The sequence below is a fragment of the Bombus pascuorum genome, chromosome 9 (genome assembly GCF_905332965.1).
Source record: "Bombus pascuorum chromosome 9, iyBomPasc1.1, whole genome shotgun sequence".
Taxonomy (NCBI): Eukaryota; Metazoa; Arthropoda; class Insecta; order Hymenoptera; family Apidae; genus Bombus; species Bombus pascuorum.
The window spans coordinates 4,140,286-4,162,928 of record NC_083496.1 but is presented as its reverse complement, the minus strand read 5'-3'; the positions used below and the strand labels follow the sequence as shown (position 1 = coordinate 4,162,928).

Below are 22,643 nucleotides of genomic sequence, written 5' to 3'. Positions count from 1 at the left end.
GACTCACGCATTCGACAAAGAAAATATATTTTAGATTCACATATAAATTATAATATTATACGTCAAATGTCTTATAAAGCCATATTCATTTAATGTTTATAAACGTTTTTGATCATATATCCTAGAAATAGATATAATGAAAAATGTAATTTACAATGAAATCAAATAAATGAATGTAGATAGAACATTATGGTTAGGTAAATGAAATAGCATTTTTTCTTTTATTGACAGATCTTTATGAGATCATTCTTATCAACTTGTGACAAAATGATAACAGCATGATAACAACAAATCATAAAAGTTTTGTGTAAATCAAACATTACTGGAATGAAGGAAACTGTGCTTTTTCAAGTGAAATAGTTGAATTTAACAATGGAAGTTAATAAAAAGTATATAGTATTGGTAACCGGATTTGGTCCATTTGATAATCATATCGTTAACGCTAGTTGGGAAGCTGCAAAGGAATTAAGTAAACTATGCATTAAATCGAAAGAATTGATGGACGTTGAAGTAATCGTAAAAGAGATTCCAGTTTCGTATGAAGATGTAACTAAATATGTACCAAAGTTTTGGCAAGAGTATAAACCTATAGTAAATTTTGATTTGTAATCAAGTTACACCTTACGATTCGATGAATAGCAACTTTCTACTTTCCCTTTCTTTTTGTTAGGTGGTTCTACATTTAGGAGTAAGTCGCCAAGCGCGATGTTTAACTATAGAATGTCGTGCTCATAGTAATGGTTACTTAAGAAAAGATATATTTAACAAATGTCCAGACGAAAGTAATATTGAATCTGAAATTTTTGAAACTAAAATCAACGCCAAACAAATTTGTAACATAATTAATGAAAGTTCAGACAAAACAAAATGTAATGCTTGTATTTCATACAATGCAGGAAGATATTTATGTGAATACATATTTTATAAATCTCTACAGATTGCACCTAAAAGAACACTATTTGTTCATGTTCCAGATTTTAATCAGTATTCAAGTGTACAAAGTGCAAAAGGTTTATATGAAATTTTATATTATATTATCGAGGATATGAAAAAACAATAGACAATAAGCTTTATAATATAAAAGTTATAATTGTATGTGTGTATGTCCAAAGTAGTATTTAATAAATCACTATTTAAAATACTAAACTTATTCTTAATATAAAAAAATGATTGTTATTTTATATAAATATATATATATATATATATATGTCACAGATATGTTGTTACTTCATCTACGATCCTCCATGTTGAAATCTAGTACGTGCTGGTGGTATATTGTATCTAAGCTCTAAAAACTCTGGTTTCCTTATCAAAGAAGCTACATGACCCATTTGAATTGTACAGTCAGGATTTAGATTTGGAGGTAATAATGTACACTCTCGTTCTAAAATGCAAGCCACTGCTTCTAGAAGTTCTATAAATCCCATTGATGATGCAGCTTTACGTAATCGATTCACCTCCTGCAGAAAAATATAAAAATATTATGGATAAAAGCATTCGCAACAATTTTGTGTTGTCTCTTATTACTTTACCTTATAAAAGTTTTGAGTTTTCTCGGGTAATTTTCTTGCATGCCTTAAAATTTTCTGAATATCTGACTGTAACCCGCCTTGACGAATCCAAGAAGGTCCACTTTGAGTATAACTCCTTTTGTCATTTGGCCTAACTGGAAAACTAACAGCAGTACCTTTAGCTGCATCAATAGGACCTAAATTGCTGAAATTACCTAACCAAGGCACAACATCTAAACCTGGTTCTAATACTGTTAACATTAAATTTGACTTTTTTTTTGTATCTGCCCATGAATATATAAATCCATACCATTCACTGTTTAACAAACAGAGAGCTACCATATTTTCAACCTATAGAAAATATCTATTCTATAATTTCTATATAATTAAAAAGTATTGAATTTGTTGAAATTTTGTTACCTTTAATGCTCCATGTAATAACACGCAAAAGGATGGTACTTTTCCTTCATCTCCATTCTCATCTGTATCTGAATCTTCTTCTAAAGATATTCCTTGCATGCTTGTACTCTTTTCTGTGGCTAATGGTAACACCAAATGTCTAGATATAGCACTAGGACTACCAACATCTGCTACCGATATAAATCCACAAATTTCTATGGTTTTTGATATCATTAACCCAGATGTTAATTCAAAATCTGTCTTCTTAGTGTATGGCTGAAATGTAACAACTTTGTTTAAAACCTGAAGTAAGTTTCCTTTACATGTTATTATTTACCATAGGTGCTGGTGAAAGAAGAATACGGGAACCTAAATTTCCACACTTCAAATATCCTTGAAAAGACACATAATTAGTTTCTGATAATTTTTGAAAACAAGTTGTGACCGAATGTTTTGAAAGTGGAGCTTCTGGAACTAATACTACGCTATCACCACCAGCAAGATCAACTAAACGTTGGTACAGTGGTAAACCAATGTGTAAACCAGCATCTGATAGAAGATTAAAATTACTTAACATATTTAAGACTACTGAAATATTGCATGATCGTATTATAACATACCTTGTTGCGATGCAAGGCAAATAACGCTTAATTTTCCTGGATAAGGAAAAGGTAGCGGAAATGGATTTACATCTCTTGTTACATTTAAGGAATTCAAAGAATCACCTAAAGACATCGGTCCTACTCCAGGATTACCATCAGTGATTAACACTACTTGACATGCAGTAGTATTACCCCATTCTGCCATAATAACATTATTAACACCATGAAGAGCAGTTTCAATACAAGTCTTGTCACATTCTTCGATATTTTGTAATTTCGAACGTATGCTATCATAATCACGAGTGAATGGGCAAATAACTTCGTACAATGAGGAAAACACAACCTAAATTAAAATGGAAACGTACAAGTAATACAAGTAATAAGGAACTATTTATTATTGAGAAAGGACTTACTAAAGCCACAAATTCCAATTTTGAGTTTGCTTGCAAATAATGTAATAATGCATTTATGCCATGTACAGCTAAATGATGCCTTGTTAATTGTTCAATTTGATTATTTTCACCAGGTCCGCTTCCTAATATAGGACGTCTCATTGATAAAGACACATCTAATGCTATAACTGTTGGCATCTTTATATATTACTAAACAAATGTTTTAATTTCCTCTATATCAACACAATATTTATCCACATTTCTTTCGATATTTATCAGCTAAAAAATAACGTAATAGTCATTATTCGAAAATTTTAGGTTAGAACTTTCAAACGTTATCTATACATATGTATGTGTACATATACATACATACATACACACACATATTATACACATATACGTATATTGCTTTGTAAATATCGTTCTGATCATTAAGTAATAGATTTATAAATTATATTTTCATTTTCCATTGAACAGTATTTTATTCTGTTTTGTATTTATATTTTATGTTATTATTTTATATCTTATAATTTTTTTGTTCAGTCAATTCAGTTTTAATCATTTGTCCTACGATAATACTACATTTTGCGCAATTGTTTTTGTCTTATAACTTATTTTGTCAGACATTAGACAAGCTTCTATCATGATATTTATCTTACAGTATATGTATGTATTAACAGATTGTACTAGGGATGAGTAAGAAGATCGCCGATGCAATGTTAAAAAAGTCAGCCAAAATATGCGCACTAAGAATAAAAGCCTCTAGCGGTCACTAGCCGAACTCTACGCATATTTCTTCTCCCGTGCTTTGGTAGGAGTAACATGCGTATGAACGGCGAGAGAGGAAATGCATTCGTAAAAAAAATGTGCGCACTGTATAGGGTAGAAGTCGCTGCAAAAGTAGACCTGTCAGATTAGTCTTCAAAACATCCATTACCGGGAAAAATTGTAAACGGAAATTTTTTTACACAAATTGATTCGGTACGTTATTATCAATGAAATTTTGTGTTTGGGACTCTTGTGAAAAGTTTGGCGCCATTGTTAAAAATGCGCATGAGGATGTGCATTGAAAGTGATTCAACCGTTCGCGGAGAGATGCGATCTCGAAGAAACGCCTCAACGGGAGTCGTAAATTTCCGTTACGATTCGAATAATCGACGCCACGAATCGTTCGATTCCCTTATTTCTGTTAGGAAAATAAGGGTGGTTCAATTGAGTTTACACTGAATTAACGCGTATAAATTAATATTTATTTCAGCAACTTTGTAAAGAAGATAGTTACGCTGATGCATAGGTACAAATTAAGTAAGTGATTGATTTAAGGATAGAGACCCGGTATAGACATGTTGACTATTCTAACGATGAAAAATAAGGGAAGTTTTAGTGACGATGCTGTGGATGGATGATTGGATAATAAGAAGGTTGGTGGACTAGGAAGGGTCTTAGCCACCCTTGATAGAAAGTTGCTAGTGGGAAGCATCGTACGTGAGAAAAACTAACTTTCTCGTGTCTTCTCGTAGTAAACAAACTTTAGAAAACGACTAAGTAAAAAGACCTTTGTTCGGTCTGAAGGACCTTAGCTAGAAAATTCCTGAGATTTATGATAGGTCCTTAAGGCTACTGAAGGTACGCAGTAAAAATGTGTACACATCTGGTTGCCATCTTGCCCGCGGTGTGTGGCCTGGTCCAGGTAGTGTCGCCAGACGTAACACACAATACAGTACATAATACAATGAAAGTAAAAAATGAAATTACTTATTTTAAACTACTTATACAAAATGTATTTGGAAAGAGTTTCAATAAATCAGAATAGTTCAGCAAAAATCTTGTTATGTATTCTTTTTTCTATTAAATCCCACAAAAACCCACCAGAATTCAAAAAATGAAATCGAAAAATGGTTAAGAACATGCGGAATTTAAAGAGGAAGAATAAAATGACCGTGAAATAACTTTCGAAAATTCCGAGAGATAACACTAAACTCCAAGAATTATCGAAATACTGTCATCTTCTACAAGATCATATCCTCTTCATACAAAATTGTAAAGTCGATTCAAAGTTCTGGTCAAAATCTCGAAAACTTCAGTTTTGAAAAATTCCTGGAATATGACGTCATTTTCAAGGTGTGGAAATTACCCCTCTTGTCGTATATGCACAAGTTTCTCCCATCAAAAGCACCAAACTGCACTGGAGAGAGAAATGTGCGTTTAGTTCAGCCGTTTGACCGCTAGAGGCAACAATTCTTGGAACTTATTTTTGGCTGAATGTTTCCCATGCTCATCGGCGACTATCGTATTGAGTACGATATTTTCCATATTGACGAATCTCAAATGTGTGCGTCATCAGCTGATTGCGTACTATCAGCTACGTGACCAAAAGAAAAACATTCATTGTTAGTACAACGATCTCTTTATTGTGCGTGTTTGTGATTGAATCAACGGCTACCCCAAATAGTGGTGTCAATTATACAATATAAATTGAAATGTACAATTTTAATGTCATTGCATATCTAATCAGTAGAAGAGTTTAATATAAAATGCGTTTATATCTTGTTATATACACGATTATTTCTTTATCTTGCTTTCTATCTGTAAAGTCGTGGCATTCTAGAAATAAACAAATATCTCCCGTTATACTTGGTGATTATTTTTCATTATATGAAGTAATTTCGTAATGCATTATTTTGAACATTGAAATTAATATAATTATTGTATTAAAAGTTCCAGGCGATGGTGGCAGTCAAGTGGAAGCAAAAATCAACAAAACCACAGTGGTGCATTATTTATGTGAGAAAGTTTCTGCTGAATATTTTAATATCTGGTTAAATTTAGAATTACTTGTACCAGTCATCATAGATTGCTGGGTAATTGTCATATTTTATATTTCCTATACTTTTATTTAATAGTATATAACAAATTATTTATTTAATATGTCTACTGTATTCTAGATTGACAATATGAAATTAACTTATGACAATATTACAAGAACAACAAGAAATCAAGATGGTGTTGATATACGTATACCAGGTTGGGGTGATCCATTTGTTGTTGAATATTTAGATCCAAGTAAAGCTTCTCCTGGAGCATACTTTAAAGACATTGGTAACATGCTAGTGAATCAACTTGGATATGTCAGAAATCATTCTTTACGTGGTGCACCTTATGATTTTAGAAAAGCACCTAGTATGTATAATTCATTATTAAAATATATATTACATAATTGTGCTTACATATCATTATATTTTAATTTTACCATGATTCAAAGAGAAAATCTTTATCTCTTTTTTAGATGAAAATGAAATGTTTTTCAAGAGATTGAAAGATTTGGTTGAAGAAACATATAACAATAATAATCAAGTCCCTGTAACATTAATAGCACACAGTATGGGTGGACCAATGTCACTTATATTCTTACAACGTCAATCTCAGAAGTGGAAAGACAAATACATCAATTGTCTGATTACTCTTTCAGCTGTTTGGGGTGGCAGTGTTAAAGCACTTAAAGTCTTTGCAGTTGGTATGAAGTACGCATAATATGTATGCATGTTATATATATATATATATATATATATATATATATATATATATAAACAATTATACTTTTATTATTCCCCTCTTGTAGGAGATGATTTAGGCGCATACCTTTTACGCCAAAGTATTCTGAAAGATGAACAGATAACTAGTCCTAGCTTAGGATGGTTATTGCCATCAAGATTATTCTGGAAAGACACAGAAATATTGGTACAGTCAGAAAAAAAGAACTACACATTACTCACATTACAAGATTATCTGATGTAAGATATACTATATACGATAATTAATGAATTATGTAATTATTAGTATTAGTAATATTCAATAGTTTTCTTATGTTATTAAAAATGATATCTATTAAATCTTGTAGAGATATAAATGTTCCAAATGGTTGGGAATTTAGGAAAGATAATGAAAAATATCAATTAGATTTTACTGCTCCAAAGGTTGAGGTTCATTGTTTGTATGGAAGTGGCATAGATACAGTAGAAAAGTATGTTAATTCTATCCTTATCATCAGTTTAATAGCAATTTATAAGCTTCGTGGGATATTTACATATAAATTATTCCTAGGTTATATTATAAGCCTGGTATATCAATAGAAGGAACTCCTCAGTTAATTCCCGGTGATGGTGATGGTACTGTAAATTTAAGAAGTTTAGAGGGTTGTAAGTATTGGCAGGGTAAGCAAAAACGGAAAGTTTATTCTCAAGCCTTCCCTGGTGTAAATCACATGGGAATTCTTAACAATAGTTCTGTATTAAATTATATCAAAATTCTTTTAAAAGTATAATATTACTCAAGGAATTGTGTCTTTAAGTGTAATTGCCAAATCAAATAATTAGAAGATGTAATAAATTGTAGAAATACAATAATGATATTTTATGATAAGAAATTACAATTAGAAATAATACTTTTTTGATTATGTGTACATATATACAAATATTAGTATATTTTCCATTAAGTAAATATTAATATTAGAAAAATATAGTAACACTCCAGCTTTGTACTCTTGTTTATCTATGGCTAGACAGTTACAAAGATATATTATAGTTTTTATTTATTTTATACTTTTAGACATTGATATTACCTTTGAAATTTTATTCTTTATTATAATATCTATGTAATATATTAAAAATCTATTAGCACATTTTTCCTATCTTAATATCTCAGGTACAAATTCATTTAGAACATACATTATGTGATTTTTCTATTTATAATGTAACTTAATTTGTTTACATTTAAACAAAGCCTTTGAAAGTACAAATTGTTTACAGCAATGTATACTTCTTGTAATAAGTCTCAGATAAAAATCACACACGACAAAGAGAAATATAATTGAAAATGTATAAACGGGAATAAATAAAATTATAAAATTATATTTTTTTATTAGTAACCATTAATTTGTTGTTATACTAAGTTAATTCTTACTTGCAAATTTGTATATATACATACTTGCATCACAGATCATAAAAACACGATAATAATCTAAACAACAAATATATCTTTCACGTTTAAAAATCCTTTTTTAATGTTTCAAAATATACATATTACAGATATATTTTTTCGCAAGCACATGTATGCTTTGTCTCTGCCCTCCCTTTCAATCTCAAAGATCTGTTTACATTTCTGACACTGTAAATATATGTGCACAAAAGGTTCATATCGATTTCAAAGAACACAGCATAAAGGCAGCACAGGAATGCTCAATATGTTCCTTATAACACATTCAGAAACAAATTCGTTTAATCACTGATTAATAAGATTATCAACGATCCTTATCACATGTATTTTATAATAGTACGTTATTATTTCATTATGTTTGTGTGCCCAACAATTTGTTTTATTTACCAAACCAATGGCATATAAATAAAATGGAATTTTGTTTCAAGGACACATAAATGAATCTATTATCTGAATAGATTATATTCATTTAATGTCAGTTAAGACCAGATGAAGATCTTAAAAAGGCATACAATCCCAGAGCCAAAATAGTTACTACCGTGATCGTTTTGTAACTTCTGATACGATACGGTATTCTTGACGCTGATTTTACGATTCTGAGTTGACGTTGCTTTTCTCTTTCTTGACGACTTGCTTCTGCCTTTGCTTTCCATTCTTGTTCTTTACATTTTCGTTTTTGATCGAATTCTCTAACATCGTTACTTATAGATTCAGGTGGATATTCACGATATAAATTTTTTGCTTCAACTAGAAGCGTTTCAAAAGGTAGGTCGTCCGGTAACTATAAATAAAGATAATTCTTATATAAAATAAACAGACTTTAGTGTATTTTTACTTTATTAAACATTACTTACAGTACATAAAACTTTATGCGTGTGACCCATATCAGGTGTAGTATTAAAAATTTCTGTTGCTCTATGTGCTACGATCACAGTACTTAGATAAAGAGGCATCAGTGGAGGACTGCCAAGAAAGTAATCAAATAATCTGTGTAACAGTTTTCTATTTTCCGCATACTTGTGCGCATACCATGTTGTATATTCAGCCAATGCAAAATGCGGAAATAATTCTACACTATAACATAAAATAGATTTAATTTAAAATTCTGTAAAAATATCATGTAAAATATGTATTTATCAAATATATATAATATATGTTTATATTATACAAACTTTTCCAAGTGTTCTAATAAGGTGGGATGCACTCTCTCCAAGAGTGCAAATATATAAAATAATTCTTGATTCACTTTTTCCATTGTTTTCTCCATAAATCTTTCAAGGAATTCTAAAGAAATGCTTTCAAGTACACGCAAACCTTTTTCTAAGCCCATGACAAGAAGTACAGTTGCTGCTATATCGTTATATCCCTGGTAATAACTAAGTACGTATTATTTTATTTTGTATTATCAACATACATATGTCTATAGCAAGCTTTTCCACAATCATAACAATATGGAAATGCTGCATGCGATGTGTAAATGTATATATAATACTAACTTCAACATAGAATGTTTGTGAAGAACCCAACACATTAATTGTGTTAGCTGTTCATGGAAATGATCAATCTCATGTTGTGTAGCATTTTGCGAAATATGGCTGCCACTGCGTGCTACATCCTTTAATATTTGTTGGTAGACTTCATTTGGTATATGACTGTGTATAGTTTCTAGTCCAGTTACAGGAAAAGTAGTTTCTTCTGAGAGCCGCAATAGTGTTGGCCACAAAGCCCTTCGTATATCATCTATAGATCATCTTTATGATTACAAGATTTAATTACATGATATAAAATTATTTTCAATAAGGAACCTATACAAATTTATGTTTTACTATCTTAAATAAGTTTGTACAATACAATTTTCATTTAGCAAAGGTATAACAGCAAATTACATTGTATTATTCATGTAAAGGTTTCTTATTGATAATAATCCATGATCATTTCAATAAAATACCATTAACTAAACCCTCACTGCTGCAACCCAGTAGCTTCAGTTCTCCTAATGTTAGGTTTGGATTGGCGACGCTTCCTCGAATAACACTTATCTTCATCCGTTCTCTATTCGTCAATGGCTCTGTATCACCAAAATTATGTTCTAATAAACTGTTATCGTCTTCGTGATTTAACGCTCCGTTTTGTTTACCTGACAAACTAAAATCTGCGATGTCAGGTATTTGCGGCATAATGTTATCGTACCATGCCTTCGTAGAATCGGACATTTTTACAAGAGGTACATCACTTTTCGTATCAGAAGTTTCTGCTTTTGATACAAAATTTCCTGTTTCAATTACATTCCTTCGTCTAACTTTTAGGTTATGCTTTTCAATAGGATCTGACATCTCCGTAATCGTTTCTGAGACATTGGAATCCAAAGATATTTCGTCCTCCTCGGGCTCCATGTTATTCGACACAACAAATTCATACCAAAAATTTTTCGAAATGATGTGCCATTATACAAAAAATTTACAGAGATCGCCCGGAACTTCTGACAGAACAATGACAATCTGTCAAGAATGACACGCATTGATCACCGTCACTCACTCTTAAGAGAAGTTGCTTATTAATTGAAATTGAGCAGACGCTGACGTGGCTCATGATTTCTCTTGCTTTTATGTTAGCACAGATAAGGTATAAAATAGATATATTACATGGCTTAAGTTCTCGTAAAATCCTTTTAACATTTTAGTGTTGCACTTTTAATTTCTAACATAACTGATCTAGTACAAAGTAAGATTACGTATATATAACATGTGTAATCCTTGCCTATGACTAACGTTACCAGATCAAGACACTGATATGTACACTATGAATACAAGATTCCATGAAACGATTTCATCTTGGACATATCATGGCTTTAGTATGTAGCGCCACTATCGTTCGACCATTGTACTTCACTTCCCTGTATTCCCCTTCGCCCACACAGCATTCAATACTCTCACTAATAGATACGATGTGATATAACTGTTTAAGTACATCTTCTTTATCCATAATAATAAACTAAACGAGAGAAATGTTAGAAATATTTTAAATTCACTAGTCCCTTTCTGTGAACTTCATTAATCATTACTTCATATTACCTCATATTACATTTATATGCGTATTTTAGTAACACTATTTTCATTTGCTGTAGTTAACTTTTTTGAATTTCAAGCAATTTGTATTACTATTTTGCTATTCGTATATCATATTACATACATAATATAATAATATGTTATTGTATTACATTATTAGTTTATTCTCTTATAAACTCCACTTTTTTGAATTTTGCGGCATTTACCCTTAATACATCAGTCAAACAATAGAGGCGCTGGCATATATAGTCTCTTTCAATTTGCTTCAACTGTGGTATAGCTGGTTTATGGTAATCTCATATCTCGTATAAATAGTATACATTATATCAGACTATACATATCAGTGGGCAGAGGGCATATAAGAAAGTCTCAACAACCATATACCGAAAGCATAGAAGAAACCGTCTAAAAATTCAATATAAAAAAATCAACATAGAATGCAAGAAGGTTCTCGTTCTGCGCATGTATAACATGCTATGAATGTCTCAGACAAAAACAGAGACCCTTGACTCATAAAATTATCCTATAATCCTATCCATGCCATCCTTTCTATCCCATTCTTATTCTATCCTGATGGAAAGAATCCACCATCTTCTCGTAGATCTTACCACGCAATGACATTTCTTTACAAATAAGCATAAAATGAGAGAACTTGTAGAAATTTGATTATTATAAAAGTATTGTTATTGGCCAAGAGTGGATTAGCAAAATTCTATTGCAAGTATAAATAACAGTATTGACCCTGTAATGAAATGAAAGCCATAAAGCGGACCACGTGGTCCATCTACCTTACACAAGATTTAGCTATTTAAGCTATTTAAAAAAAAGCTATTTTTCCGATTTAAACGAAACAAAGTTTACTCAATAGGATAAATAGTTTCCGAGATATAAATTGGAACGTACAACACATTTTCCCAACAATGAACAAAAATTACAAAATTCGAAGGCTTATATTTCCCAAACAGTTTCGAAAGGAATAAAATGATGACTTAAACCCCCCCTAATTTCATGTGAATAACATCATAAACCATTTTGTATAAAATTGCAGGCATCAAGGGAAGAAGTAATCTATTTAAAGTAGACACCGTTATTATCCTTTTATTATTATTATTATTTTTTTTTTATTTTGGTTATTTTACAATTTGTCCTTGCGGACATTTGGTAAAGTGTTATATCTTGTTGGTGAAGAAAAAAAAATATAAATAAAAAATAATATAGCATGTGGGCGGCTACCCCCAGCGGGGTGCCAGCTTCGTTTTTTTTTCTATGTTATATTTTTTATGAGGTCTATTGGGTGTTTACTTTTTAGTCTTCTTGCGATATTTGTTGTGTTGCACGTTTCAGCTGCCAGCTAGTTCGGGTGTGTTTCTATTCTTGTTCTGTATCTTGTTGCGAATCTGGTAATCTCCTCCTTGACCGTTGGTATTCCGAGGTCTTTCCTTATGTCCTCGTTTCTAACGTACCATGGGGATCCTTTTATTTATCTACAATACGAGTAACAAGTCACTAGTTACTAACTGTACTATTTTCCCCCACTACCTTCCGACCTTTCCCTTTATTCCCTCCAACCGGTAACAACAACAACGCTGGCCGTTAACTGTAACGCTGTAAGCTACAGCTGCTACAAGCTATAAATGCACTGTGCGCACGTTGACTCCGGTCATTTTGCCTGGAGATCTCCGGTTCAACACACGCGGGAGTGGAAAAGACGCGCGATTTTTAACATCAGTGCTACAAAAACGTGATACATCATCTCGTCATATGGTAGTTGTAATATTAATGAAGTACAAATAATCTTCTACGACAAGAAAGGACACGAATTCACACAAATAATCGTCGATTAAGAAAAAAAAACAATGGCAGACTCTATGATTGATAACTGTGACAGAAAACCGGCAGATGTACTCTTACCAGATGATGGACTTTCAGCAGCACAATTATTCGCTACCGGCGATGGTATCACCTATAATGATTTTATTATTTTACCCGGTTATATCGATTTTACTGCCAGCGAGGTTGATTTACTATCGCCATTGACAAAGAAGATTATGATTAAAGCACCGCTAGTATCATCTCCCATGGACACAGTTACAGAATCCGACATGGCTATTGCCATGGCCCTATGTGGAGGAATTGGCATAATACATCATAATTGTACGCCTGAATATCAAGCCAACGAAGTACATAAGGTATATATATACTTTTTAATTTAAACATTTTCGTTTGTCTAGTACAATCGCGAAATTTTTATCGGAATTCACGACTTCCCTCACAGACACATTTGCCGTTCATATAAATGGAATGCATGTTTCATCTCGTCTGTCTGTATCTATGATCTTTTTCGAATTCGATTCGATTTTCGATTTTCGATTCGGATAATAACGTTATTAGTGTTTAGTGACAACATATAAATCGACGGTAAATGATTTCCGATCTAACTTCGATTTAAGAGACATAAAATTATTGACACCTTTTTTTGTCATTGAATAGTTTTCGATGCGTAAAATCCAAAAATGTAAGTTTTAATTTTAAGAATCTAACTGTTCGAAAGTTATGCGTTTGTAAAGTTGAATGTTTTAAATAAAAAGAACAATAATTTTATGACCCTTGAATTGAAGTTCAGCTATTCCAGTTTTACATCAATGTAACTAAACCTTTTTTTTTTTTTCAATTTTTATGATTTTAGGTCAAGAAATATAAACATGGTTTCATTAGGGATCCAGTAGTTCTATCACCTAATCACACAGTCAAAGATGTCTTAAATGTGAAAGCTGAACATGGTTTTTCTGGTGTTCCTATTACAAATACAGGAAAAGTTGGAGGTAAACTATTGGGCATCGTAACATCTAGGGATATTGATTTTTTGAAGAAAACAACAGATCAACAATGCATAAAATTGGAATCAATAATGACAAAATTGGAGGATCTGATCACTGCAACTGCTGGTGTAACATTACAAGAGGCAAATGTAATTCTTGAGAAGTCTAGAAAAGGGAAACTCCCAATTGTCAATGAGGAAGGGGAATTAGTATCTTTAATGGCAAGAACTGACTTGAAAAAGAATCGTAGCTATCCAAATGCTAGTAAAGATGAGAACAAACAATTGTTGGTTGGTGCTGCTATTGGTACACGCAATGCTGATAAAGAAAGACTGCAACATCTTACTATAGCTGGTGTTGATGTTATTGTTGTGGATTCTTCTCAAGGAAATTCTATATATCAAATTGACATGATTAAGTACATTAAATCAGAATACCCAAATTTGCAGGTAATTGCAGGGAATGTTGTAACAACTTTGCAAGCTAAAAATCTTATAGAAGCTGGGGCTGATGCTTTAAGAGTTGGGATGGGTTGTGGATCTATTTGTATTACTCAAGAAGTTATGGCTGTGGGAAGACCTCAAGCAACTGCTATATATAAAGTTGCAGAATATGCAAGGAAATTTGGTGTACCTATTATAGCTGATGGTGGTATTCAATCTATCGGGCACATTACTAAAAGCTTAAGTTTGGGTGCTAGCACAGTTATGATGGGATCTTTATTAGCTGGTACCTTAGAGGCACCAGGTGAATATTTTTTTCGTGATGGTGTACGTCTAAAGAAATATAGAGGCATGGGCTCCTTAGAAGCTATGAATAGAAAAGATGCACATGGTTCAGCAATGGATAGGTACTTTCATAATGAGATGGACAAGTTGAAAATAGCTCAAGGTGTTAGTGGCTCAATAATTGACAGAGGAACTGTTTTTAATTTTTTATCCTATTTAATATATGGCATTAAACATGGATGCCAAGATATCGGAGCAAAGTCTGTATCTACCTTAAGATCTATGATGTATAGTGGAGAATTAAAATTTGAAAGAAGAACACATTCTGCTCAACAAGAAGGAAATGTTCATAGCCTTTTCTCATATGAAAAGAGACTTTATAAATAGATAAATATTAAATGAGCATTTTACAAAAAGAGGAGTACCTGCATTTAATTGGATATAACTTGTCAATTTTAACAAATTATGTCCTGAATTATATGAACTCGTATATTTGCTTATACTTAAACATATAACTATGCAAAGATATATGAAACAAATTGTTTTTTAATGATAGACAAGTGAAATTTATTTCACTATCATTTTATATACAATGAAAATAATTTAAGAACCTTTTTTTATAATGTACTTATGAGATGCAAATATGTATCTAATAGATATACATATGTAAGAAAACTTGAATGATACAAGGGAAGGAGAAAGTTACTGATAATTAATTTTTTTTAAATCCTATAAATGTAGTAATTTACATGATAAATTTTCTCACATTTCTGTGATAACTCAATTTATTACTATGTATATATACATACGTGCCATCCTTTAAGTAGATTAATCTGTTTAATTTACATTACAGATATGACTGAATTATTAAACAAGTTATAACTATACATTGTTGTAATATTCTTTTCTTGCTGCATTCTTTGTTTACTACATTCTGTGCACCTGATTTAAATCACTAAAATGTACACTGTTTGGAATTCTTACGAAATCACATTAATATTTTAATGAACAAAATTTAAAAAGTATTTGAAAGGTACATAATATCCTTAAAAATCTACAATGCAGCAAGAAAAAGATTCAAGATCTAAATGCCAAACTATGAAGACGCTATTTGAAAGTAATTTAATCGGCTTAATTGTTTATTAGCTGATTATTTATTTCTATCGAAACGTGATAGAAAAGAATCCATTATAGATAGATAGGAAAGAATACATTATAGTGTTATACTTTATCAGGTATTTTAATATAATTTATCAAAATATATTTTTATGACTCTGATTTAATATAAGCTATCTCTTGGAAGTAAAGACCTAAATTCAAGTACTTAAGTTAATTGTAAGACAATTTTATAATTCAAAATATACGAATTAAAGACATACAATATAAACTATTTTATTATTACTAGCCGCAAATTTTACACAGGTTGTTATAATAAAATTGTATATTTGAAATAAAGCCCTAACTAATGTTAAATATGTCTCGTGTAAGTAATTATCATATAATCCATATAAATATTTCTATCGGATCTATCTAATCGGATCAAAAGATAGAGGAATTTAAATTTAGTACTATAATTCAATTATTAATTGAAAATTTGAAGTATCCCAACATATGTACTTGATAATTTGAATACGTAGTTCGGCAAATGTCGGACTGGCGCGTTGCCGAATCGAATACCTTTATAGAACTCTTCACTTTCTATCCCATTTACAATCGTATATCGATGGCCCGCTCCGTACTATATAATTTCATATCACTATTAATGTTGTAACTTGTAAAATTTTTTTTCTGTAGTTGTAATTTTATTTTACGCTCAATACTGATTTACATTGCAAGTGACACAAAGTGCTCATCTATATGAAATATACGATAAAAATTTTCATTGAATGATAGATCTGTATTATATATGGTTTGTGACATAACCTAACGATCATTTACGTCATTTCGTCTGTTGTATTAGAGTAATAAGAATAAGTATATAAAGAGCGCTGCTATCTTGCGGTCGATAATAAGAGGAGCTTGTAAAATTAATAATTTTGTTCGATAAATAGCTATCGAAGTCAAGATAATGGCTATTTTATATAACTTTTTTAAAAGATCTTCTACATTCACATTGAGCATTCTAGTAGCCAGCTTTCTCTTCGAACGAGGATTTGATATGATTGGGGATAAAATATTCGACAGTGTGAATGAGGGGGTATGTATAAATATAATAATATGTACAAATACAAGTAAGAAATATTGTATATTTTAAAAATATATTGATTTTTTGCATGACAAATTGATTAAAATAGTACTAGTTCGCTCTAGTTATTTCTCATTGTATAATGAATCTCATGCCCAATCTCATTTAATTTTATATTTTTGATAAAGCATTCGATAATATATCATATGCTATTGTAAATTGTACACGAATGAAGCTATGTAAAGTAATATAAATTAATATTTCATTTACATAAGTTGAATGTAATTTTAGTAATTCTATAAAAAGCATTGCATAACAGATATATTAGACTTAAAATAAAAAAAAATAAAAAAGAAAAGAAAATAAGAGTCAGACAACATGATCTATAATTCTTGTTTCAGAAACTGTGGAAACATATTAAACACCAATATGAAGAAAAGTAATGAAAAGTGTTAACTATGTTATGTTAGATGTGTATATTTGTGTGCATCATATAGGTATGCTATTGTATAAATAAAGAACAATTCGAATAAAATATGATATGAATTTATATTGCTTACAGAAACGAAATTTCCTATACCACGGTAGTGTAAGTTTGCATGTTAAGAAATGTGAGCGTAACGAAAACGAAACACCTGTACTCAAAACTTTGCGCGTCGATGAGAGACAGGGGAGAGGGGAATACCGATTACCCCACTCCTTACGAAACAAATCATCACTGATCGTCAATAAAATAAGGCTGGTGTGTTTCAATTTTCGTCACACTCTCAGTTGTAGGCTGTAGCAAAACGTCAGTAAAGTAAGTTTACAATATTTTTTATTTATCCTTACAGTTACTTACTATCTGTATTCGTCTACGTGTATTAGTATGGAAAAAAACTTCCTTAAACATTTTTGTCGATTTTAGTACGTTATTCTCTTAGTTAATTTTTGACATTTAACGCGAAATAAAATAATAAATTTCCTTGTTTTCATGCTACGTTCATTCCACAATTTCCCTTTTTTCCTCTTTTCTTTAACTTAAAAGTTTCCAACATGCGTGATGGTCGCGTATTATGTTTTTAAATATAATATTTAAATATCATTTGTGTTTATGTTATTTATTTACTGTCAAAATAAAAATCATATATATTATTAATATTTTCATATAACTTTTAATCGCATAATATAACACAAATTAATTTAAACGTAAACAGTCGGTACTACTTACAATGGTTCGATAAAGCGACCGGAGAATAAAGTCATGTTTAAAACGGAATCAATAATCATAAAAAGAAATGGTCTGTCCATTTTAACGTCGTTACCCCATGATGACAGAAGCTTATATCCGATTTCTGTAACAGTATCCTACTACTATATTTTTGTAACTATTTTATAGATGAATCAAATTAAAAAAAAAAATGTTCAAAAACCTGTATCGGCTGCAGCTAGCGTTCCTTCTTCATCTACTTCCAACTTAACATTTTGCAAGATACTAGTCACATGTATCGAACTGTCAGAAGTCATTTTGGACAAATTCGTATTAGGTTGAAATATATTCTCGATACCCAACTGAAACGAGAATAATTTTAACACTAACCTTTACTTACTAGTAAGTATACTTGGCTTCTCAGTAAAAGTAAATTCGTGTACGATAATACATACGTGTCGTAGCGTGGGCACTAAATTAAGATTATTCTCAATATTGAACTTCGGAAGATGAATGGTAATATCTTGTTTCTTCAAATTTGCTAAGATCGCAGAAAGTGGAACAGTAATTAAATCATCGGATAATATCCGAAGGTATGGATCATATTCTCTAGACCTTGGCATCAATGTCAACATCGATGTTTTACCATCCTGGCGAATTTATCAATGCATTTGCATCATTATAATAAAGAATGTTACATTTATTTATTTCGTTGATCGCGTTCGAGATTTTTGCCTTACCGAGTATGGAATTTCTAAAACATATGCTTCAATGGAGGGTATATAACCATATCGATAAATAGATCCATGTTTCATGAAGTACGTGTTTCGACATTCTCCATTAGGAATATAGAAGCATTGTAATTTCGTGTTCGCCTTATCGAACGATTTTAACCAGAGTCCTTTAAAATAGATGACTGAAGTCAAAATGAGACGCGTATCAGGTGGAAGGTCATTTAATAACAAAGCCGAAGAGATCGTATTGTGCGTTACACGACGAACCCATTCATTGATATGGCGCGCGGTACTTTGCGATTCCATAAAATTTACACTCTCTATATCTCCTTGGTAACGTGATCGTAGAATATTTTTGTAACTATTTGATACGCATAAATTTTCGTGTATCCACAATCGTGTGGTCAAAGCAATTTCCGTCCCGTTTTCATTTCTCTGAAATTAAAAAGATTTCGTGCCTTTAGTCGTAGCAGTTCTATATACATATATGTTTATGAACTTCGATATCGTACGTTTAAAGACGAGAGAATACGTTGTGCGAGTTCTCCTCTGCGCGACTTGCCTTTCGGTAATCTTAGTACCGAAATAATTTCCGATTTCGTATTACCATTCGCACCTTCCATTAACATTGTCAGGATCATTTTAACACTTGCAGGCGACGATACTAGATTTCCATCTTTATATTTCTTGCTTAGAGCCTACAGTGGGAAAAGATTATATCGGATTTAATTTCTTTCGATTATTCGACCCGTGTGACGTCGTGTTCACCTTACCTGTGGAAAGTATATATTGAAAAGATTATTTCGATCTTCGGTATTCAAGCCTGCTTGGGGAATCGAGTCTAAAAATAGTTTTATATTAATAATCGTATGTGGTGTGTTATCTCGTTCATTGTGGAAATAGGAAGACAGGAGACCATTATCCGTTACCACTGATACAAGTTATCAAGGAACCGTATAATGATGTCACGAAACAGGAAGAGATTAAGCGTAATTTTTAAGTATACCTAGGAAAAGAACCTTCGTACAATACGAGTGCAGCAGTCGCTATGTTACATAGACAAATATACATAGTATAGTACAATAGTACAAAGCGGTATAGTAAATGTAAAGAAAAAGGAAGATGTTGTATTTTATTAGCTATCGGTATACAAAGACGTTTAAGTACTTATTTGTGCGACGATTAGTATAGAAAGAAACGAATGCATAGAATAGTTATAAATCATGCTTGTATCTTTACATTACGTTATCTGAAATTGGTATTTAGTTGTAAAGTAAAATTGTTGTTTTAAAACCCATTGTCACGAAGGCCGGAAAGAAGAGATTAACCTGTATTTGATATCTCTGCGTTAAGCCTGGGCGGTGATTGAGATAAGTATTGTTCCCAACTAGCGGTACTACCGGTTGTCTCAAGAGGATTCATCATCCTGCCGATATACATAACCGTTCCTGTGGACTCATCTTCGATGAAGAATAAGAATGGATGATCGGCATGGAAGATATCCTCCCCGATTTTATTTCCAATATTAATTTCTAGGAAACAAAGCGGAGAAAGTAATATTTTACACGTATACGTATACGAGAGAGCAAAAGAGGAAAATTTACCAGTAGCCACATAAGCCATAGTGCCATTTTCGTTCACTTCGATTCCAGTTTTTTGTAAAATATCAGAAACTTTGAGATTACTCGAAATTCGTCTGGTTTGAGCTATGCCCGTTAATGTCGCGGTATCGTCAAAAATATTGCGAATACCAACCTAATGAAACAAAAATGTACGAGTATTGAGATGAAATAAATGTAAACGAGTGGAAGGGAAAAGGTGGAAAAAGTGAAAGGAGAAAAGCTACCTCACGGAGAACGGGTTCCATGTGACTGGAAAACTGGTATTTAAACTTAGGAATAGAAACATCGATAGGCAGATTTTCCATCTGCCATACGCATCGTGTCAACACGAAAGGAGTAACTTCGTTGACAAGGTGTTCTATTCCATCTAATGTTCTATTCCGTGGTAATACCAAGTACAAGGCAAACTTGCGCCCCTAAAATAAGGTAAGATAAGAAGAAAAAACGAAAAAGAAAGAGGAAGAACGTACGTCGTATGGAATTCGTAGAATTTTGGCGTCTAATTCAGGCGAGTTGGTGTAATAAAATCGACCAAACGTATGCATAAAAGGTACGTCTATAGTTCGGTTATCGATCGTATAAAATTTTCCCGTTCGTGTATTTTCCGGAGAAAAATATTTACGACGCCACGATCCTTTGAAGAAAAGCGTGTTCATGATCAGCATCAAAGAATTCTTAATGTTGTCCTCTGAAAAAGAAAAACTCGTTTGTCGAAAGTACTTGGTTTTATTGCTGCTTACTATCGTTGTTTAATTTTTACCATCTTCTATCATTCGATCTATGTTAGCATCGGTAACATTGCTGACCCAGTCGTTAATCGCTTGCACGAGTGGCTGCGCGTCAGATAAATTCGCGGAAATCACGTCGGTGTCGTAATAGGCTTTCACGGTGGCTTCGTATTTTTGCCGGATCAAAATGTTTGAATCGATGTAAATTCTCGTTCCAATGTTCAAAACGTACGCTGAAGAATTGGTCTGAGAGATGCGACAAGTATTATTTTTTAAAGAAAATCTGCGTGTCGTCGTATTTGTTTTTAACGTTGATTTTCACGAAATTCAGACTTCCGGAAATTTACCTGTAGCGATTGTAAAATAGTGGAGAATCTCTTTCGTATAACATTTTCGTTGGCGGGTAATTGCATCGCGGTAGCGAGTTCGTGTGCAGTTTCATCCAGAGCTCCTTCGTACAATAATATCAATGCGACTTTTAAGGATATCGGCGAGAGTAACATATTCCCAGAATATTTCTTGCTCATAGCCTACGATAATGCGAATTGAATGTTGTCAAAATAAAAGTATACAATTGACGTGTAATTAAAAGTTGATGCTTATTACTCTAAACAATGCCCAATCGAATATGCTAAAACGTTCTCCTTGATAAGGTACAAAGATCTCATCGTCTTCGTCGCGGTTAACGATCACAGGGCCGGTGCTTGTAGTTCTGTTCGTATCCAAATAAGACGGAGATTTCGTTATCTCTGACTTACATTGTTTTATAACGAGGGTCACGACAACGATATACGAAATCAGCAGATATCCTGAAAGTAAATAATATCGCCGTATGATCGTAAACGACGATTGTGATTATGGACCGAGCGATCGAATAAAAAAAAAGAAACGTCAAGTTTGAATTAATAAAACCGGTCGTGAAAATGTTAAGCTAAAGTAAACGTCATCGTTAATCTGCTGCATTGTCCGGAAAAATTTATGTGTACATTTGGAAAATCGTTTAAATTCACTTCTCGATTATGTTTTCATACTCCACGAGAAAAACCAATTATTCTTACCCATTATTCCAGTTATTCCAACGACACGTTTCATGATTGTTCGACTTCAATTTACTGTTGGATAAGGAATAAGAACAACGACGAGTGCAGACAATACTTTGGAATACTACACGAACAATTCCGCGCGATACACTGTATTCTATTAATACAACGATTCGCGATGCGCTGATCTCAATCAACCAGCATCCAACGGGTATTTAGAAAACTAAAAAGAAACCGGTTGGTCGGCTTATCTATTCATTCGTTCGTTCGTCCGTCCGTCTGTCTGTCCTTTGTTCACGCGTTCGTTCGAACAACTCGCTGACCACACGATCAAAAACGAACAGGCTTTTTCTGGATAGAGATTAGAGTATTTCTCGGTACTTAAATATTCGATTTATCGTTTTTGTTTTTGTAAATCGAATAACTAGAGCGATCCAGACAAACATAATTTACAATTCACATCAAATTACTTCTGATTTGAAAATAAGCGTGGATACCATGTAGCGTCGTTTGCATTGATTTACGTTTATATAAAAATCAACTCCAACACAATTAAAATAGTTCCATCGTATTAGTATTTATCAATTAATAAACAATTTCACGTTCTTTTCAATTAATAATTCGAACGAAATAAATT

General features: G+C 32.1%; 6 protein-coding genes and 1 long non-coding RNA gene across 11 annotated transcripts; 4 read left to right on the top strand and 3 right to left on the bottom strand.

The window, feature by feature from the left end:
• The first annotated feature begins 13 nt into the window (after window positions 1-13).
• On the top strand, window positions 14-1,506 carry LOC132910863 (pyroglutamyl-peptidase 1). 3 transcript variants are annotated; one of them, XM_060966962.1, is made up of 3 exons: window positions 14-591; window positions 975-1,010; window positions 1,216-1,506. In XM_060966962.1, exons 1-3 carry the CDS (start codon window positions 373-375, stop codon window positions 1,249-1,251), a joined length of 291 nt encoding a protein of 96 aa, XP_060822945.1. In that variant the 5' UTR covers window positions 14-372; the 3' UTR covers window positions 1,252-1,506. The 3 variants fall into 3 exon arrangements, with proteins under 3 accessions (XP_060822945.1, XP_060822944.1, XP_060822943.1); XM_060966961.1 differs by lacking the exon at window positions 1,216-1,506 and adding an exon at window positions 671-869 and having other exon boundaries at window positions 975-1,198; XM_060966960.1 differs by lacking the exon at window positions 1,216-1,506 and having other exon boundaries at window positions 671-1,198.
• LOC132910860 (integrator complex subunit 14) lies at window positions 1,190-3,493 on the bottom strand. Its single transcript, XM_060966956.1, has 6 exons — window positions 2,926-3,493; window positions 2,531-2,855; window positions 2,248-2,459; window positions 1,932-2,186; window positions 1,533-1,862; window positions 1,190-1,460 (listed from the first exon to the last, which is right to left on the bottom strand). The coding sequence occupies exons 1-6, from the start codon at window positions 3,100-3,102 to the stop codon at window positions 1,233-1,235; spliced, it is 1,527 nt and encodes a 508-aa protein (XP_060822939.1). The 5' UTR covers window positions 3,103-3,493; the 3' UTR covers window positions 1,190-1,232.
• Window positions 3,494-3,666: 173 nt separating this feature from the next.
• LOC132910866 (uncharacterized) lies at window positions 3,667-4,728 on the top strand. The gene is made up of 2 exons (XR_009658869.1): window positions 3,667-3,885; window positions 4,163-4,728. It is a non-coding gene; the product is annotated as an uncharacterized LOC132910866 (long non-coding RNA).
• Window positions 4,729-5,138: 410 nt separating this feature from the next.
• LOC132910862 (phospholipase A2 group XV-like) lies at window positions 5,139-7,811 on the top strand. The gene is made up of 7 exons (XM_060966959.1): window positions 5,139-5,541; window positions 5,623-5,765; window positions 5,850-6,084; window positions 6,191-6,418; window positions 6,524-6,695; window positions 6,803-6,925; window positions 7,006-7,811. Exons 1-7 carry the CDS (start codon window positions 5,439-5,441, stop codon window positions 7,223-7,225), a joined length of 1,224 nt encoding a protein of 407 aa, XP_060822942.1. The 5' UTR covers window positions 5,139-5,438; the 3' UTR covers window positions 7,226-7,811.
• A 123-nt stretch (window positions 7,812-7,934) lies between these two features.
• Window positions 7,935-10,709, bottom strand: LOC132910861 (TBC1 domain family member 20). Of its 2 annotated transcripts, XM_060966958.1 has the most exons (6): window positions 10,034-10,709; window positions 9,845-9,964; window positions 9,393-9,636; window positions 9,069-9,272; window positions 8,751-8,970; window positions 7,935-8,677 (listed from the first exon to the last, which is right to left on the bottom strand). In XM_060966958.1, the coding sequence occupies exons 1-6, from the start codon at window positions 10,287-10,289 to the stop codon at window positions 8,372-8,374; spliced, it is 1,350 nt and encodes a 449-aa protein (XP_060822941.1). In that variant the 5' UTR covers window positions 10,290-10,709; the 3' UTR covers window positions 7,935-8,371. The 2 variants fall into 2 exon arrangements, with proteins under 2 accessions (XP_060822941.1, XP_060822940.1); XM_060966957.1 differs by having other exon boundaries at window positions 9,845-10,709.
• Window positions 10,710-12,453: 1,744 nt separating this feature from the next.
• On the top strand, window positions 12,454-15,984 carry LOC132910977 (inosine-5'-monophosphate dehydrogenase 1b-like). 2 transcript variants are annotated; one of them, XM_060967210.1, is made up of 3 exons: window positions 12,454-12,689; window positions 12,770-13,150; window positions 13,648-15,984. In XM_060967210.1, the coding sequence occupies exons 2-3, from the start codon at window positions 12,818-12,820 to the stop codon at window positions 14,893-14,895; spliced, it is 1,581 nt and encodes a 526-aa protein (XP_060823193.1). In that variant the 5' UTR covers window positions 12,454-12,689; window positions 12,770-12,817; the 3' UTR covers window positions 14,896-15,984. The 2 variants fall into 2 exon arrangements, with proteins under 2 accessions (XP_060823193.1, XP_060823192.1); XM_060967209.1 differs by having other exon boundaries at window positions 12,455-13,150.
• A 1,509-nt stretch (window positions 15,985-17,493) lies between these two features.
• On the bottom strand, window positions 17,494-22,303 carry LOC132910973 (uncharacterized). The gene is made up of 15 exons (XM_060967200.1): window positions 22,025-22,303; window positions 21,573-21,775; window positions 21,314-21,496; window positions 20,999-21,212; window positions 20,709-20,926; window positions 20,463-20,654; window positions 20,221-20,371; window positions 19,945-20,148; window positions 19,390-19,457; window positions 19,129-19,314; window positions 18,623-19,051; window positions 18,338-18,532; window positions 18,106-18,244; window positions 17,904-18,027; window positions 17,494-17,800 (listed from the first exon to the last, which is right to left on the bottom strand). Exons 1-15 carry the CDS (start codon window positions 22,056-22,058, stop codon window positions 17,794-17,796), a joined length of 2,547 nt encoding a protein of 848 aa, XP_060823183.1. The 5' UTR covers window positions 22,059-22,303; the 3' UTR covers window positions 17,494-17,793.
• Between the last annotated feature and the right edge of the window lie 340 nt (window positions 22,304-22,643).

What these genes read in the sequence shown, in the direction of transcription:
- LOC132910860 (XM_060966956.1), bottom strand. Translation starts at nt 3,102, where the DNA reads ATGCCAACAGTTATAGCATTAGATGTGTCTTTATCAATGAGACGTCCT. An exon ending in AATTGGAATTTGTGGCTTTA is followed by an intron (nt 2,856 to 2,925) that starts GTAAGTCCTTTC and finishes ATTTTAATTTAG; the next exon opens with GTTGTGTTTTCCTCATTGTA. An exon ending in AAACTCAAAACTTTTATAAG is followed by an intron (nt 1,461 to 1,532) that starts GTAAAGTAATAA and finishes ATTTTTCTGCAG; the next exon opens with GAGGTGAATCGATTACGTAA.
- LOC132910863 (XM_060966960.1), top strand. Translation starts at nt 373, where the DNA reads ATGGAAGTTAATAAAAAGTATATAGTATTGGTAACCGGATTTGGTCCA. An exon ending in GGCAAGAGTATAAACCTATA is followed by an intron (nt 592 to 670) that starts GTAAATTTTGAT and finishes TCTTTTTGTTAG; the next exon opens with GTGGTTCTACATTTAGGAGT.
- LOC132910973 (XM_060967200.1), bottom strand. Translation starts at nt 22,058, where the DNA reads ATGAAACGTGTCGTTGGAATAACTGGAATAATGG. An exon ending in TCAATATATACTTTCCACAG is followed by an intron (nt 19,315 to 19,389) that starts GTAAGGTGAACA and finishes TTCCCACTGTAG; the next exon opens with GCTCTAAGCAAGAAATATAA. An exon ending in GCTAGCTGCAGCCGATACAG is followed by an intron (nt 18,028 to 18,105) that starts GTTTTTGAACAT and finishes ATACTGTTACAG; the next exon opens with AAATCGGATATAAGCTTCTG.
- LOC132910861 (XM_060966957.1), bottom strand. Translation starts at nt 10,289, where the DNA reads ATGGAGCCCGAGGAGGACGAAATATCTTTGGATTCCAATGTCTCAGAA. An exon ending in CAGTGAGGGTTTAGTTAATG is followed by an intron (nt 9,637 to 9,844) that starts GTATTTTATTGA and finishes GATGATCTATAG; the next exon opens with ATGATATACGAAGGGCTTTG. An exon ending in TTATTAGAACACTTGGAAAA is followed by an intron (nt 8,971 to 9,068) that starts GTTTGTATAATA and finishes TTTATGTTATAG; the next exon opens with TGTAGAATTATTTCCGCATT.
- LOC132910977 (XM_060967210.1), top strand. Translation starts at nt 12,818, where the DNA reads ATGGCAGACTCTATGATTGATAACTGTGACAGAAAACCGGCAGATGTA. An exon ending in AAGCCAACGAAGTACATAAG is followed by an intron (nt 13,151 to 13,647) that starts GTATATATATAC and finishes TTATGATTTTAG; the next exon opens with GTCAAGAAATATAAACATGG.
- LOC132910862 (XM_060966959.1), top strand. Translation starts at nt 5,439, where the DNA reads ATGCGTTTATATCTTGTTATATACACGATTATTTCTTTATCTTGCTTT. An exon ending in AATATCTCCCGTTATACTTG is followed by an intron (nt 5,542 to 5,622) that starts GTGATTATTTTT and finishes TTGTATTAAAAG; the next exon opens with TTCCAGGCGATGGTGGCAGT. An exon ending in CAGTCATCATAGATTGCTGG is followed by an intron (nt 5,766 to 5,849) that starts GTAATTGTCATA and finishes ACTGTATTCTAG; the next exon opens with ATTGACAATATGAAATTAAC.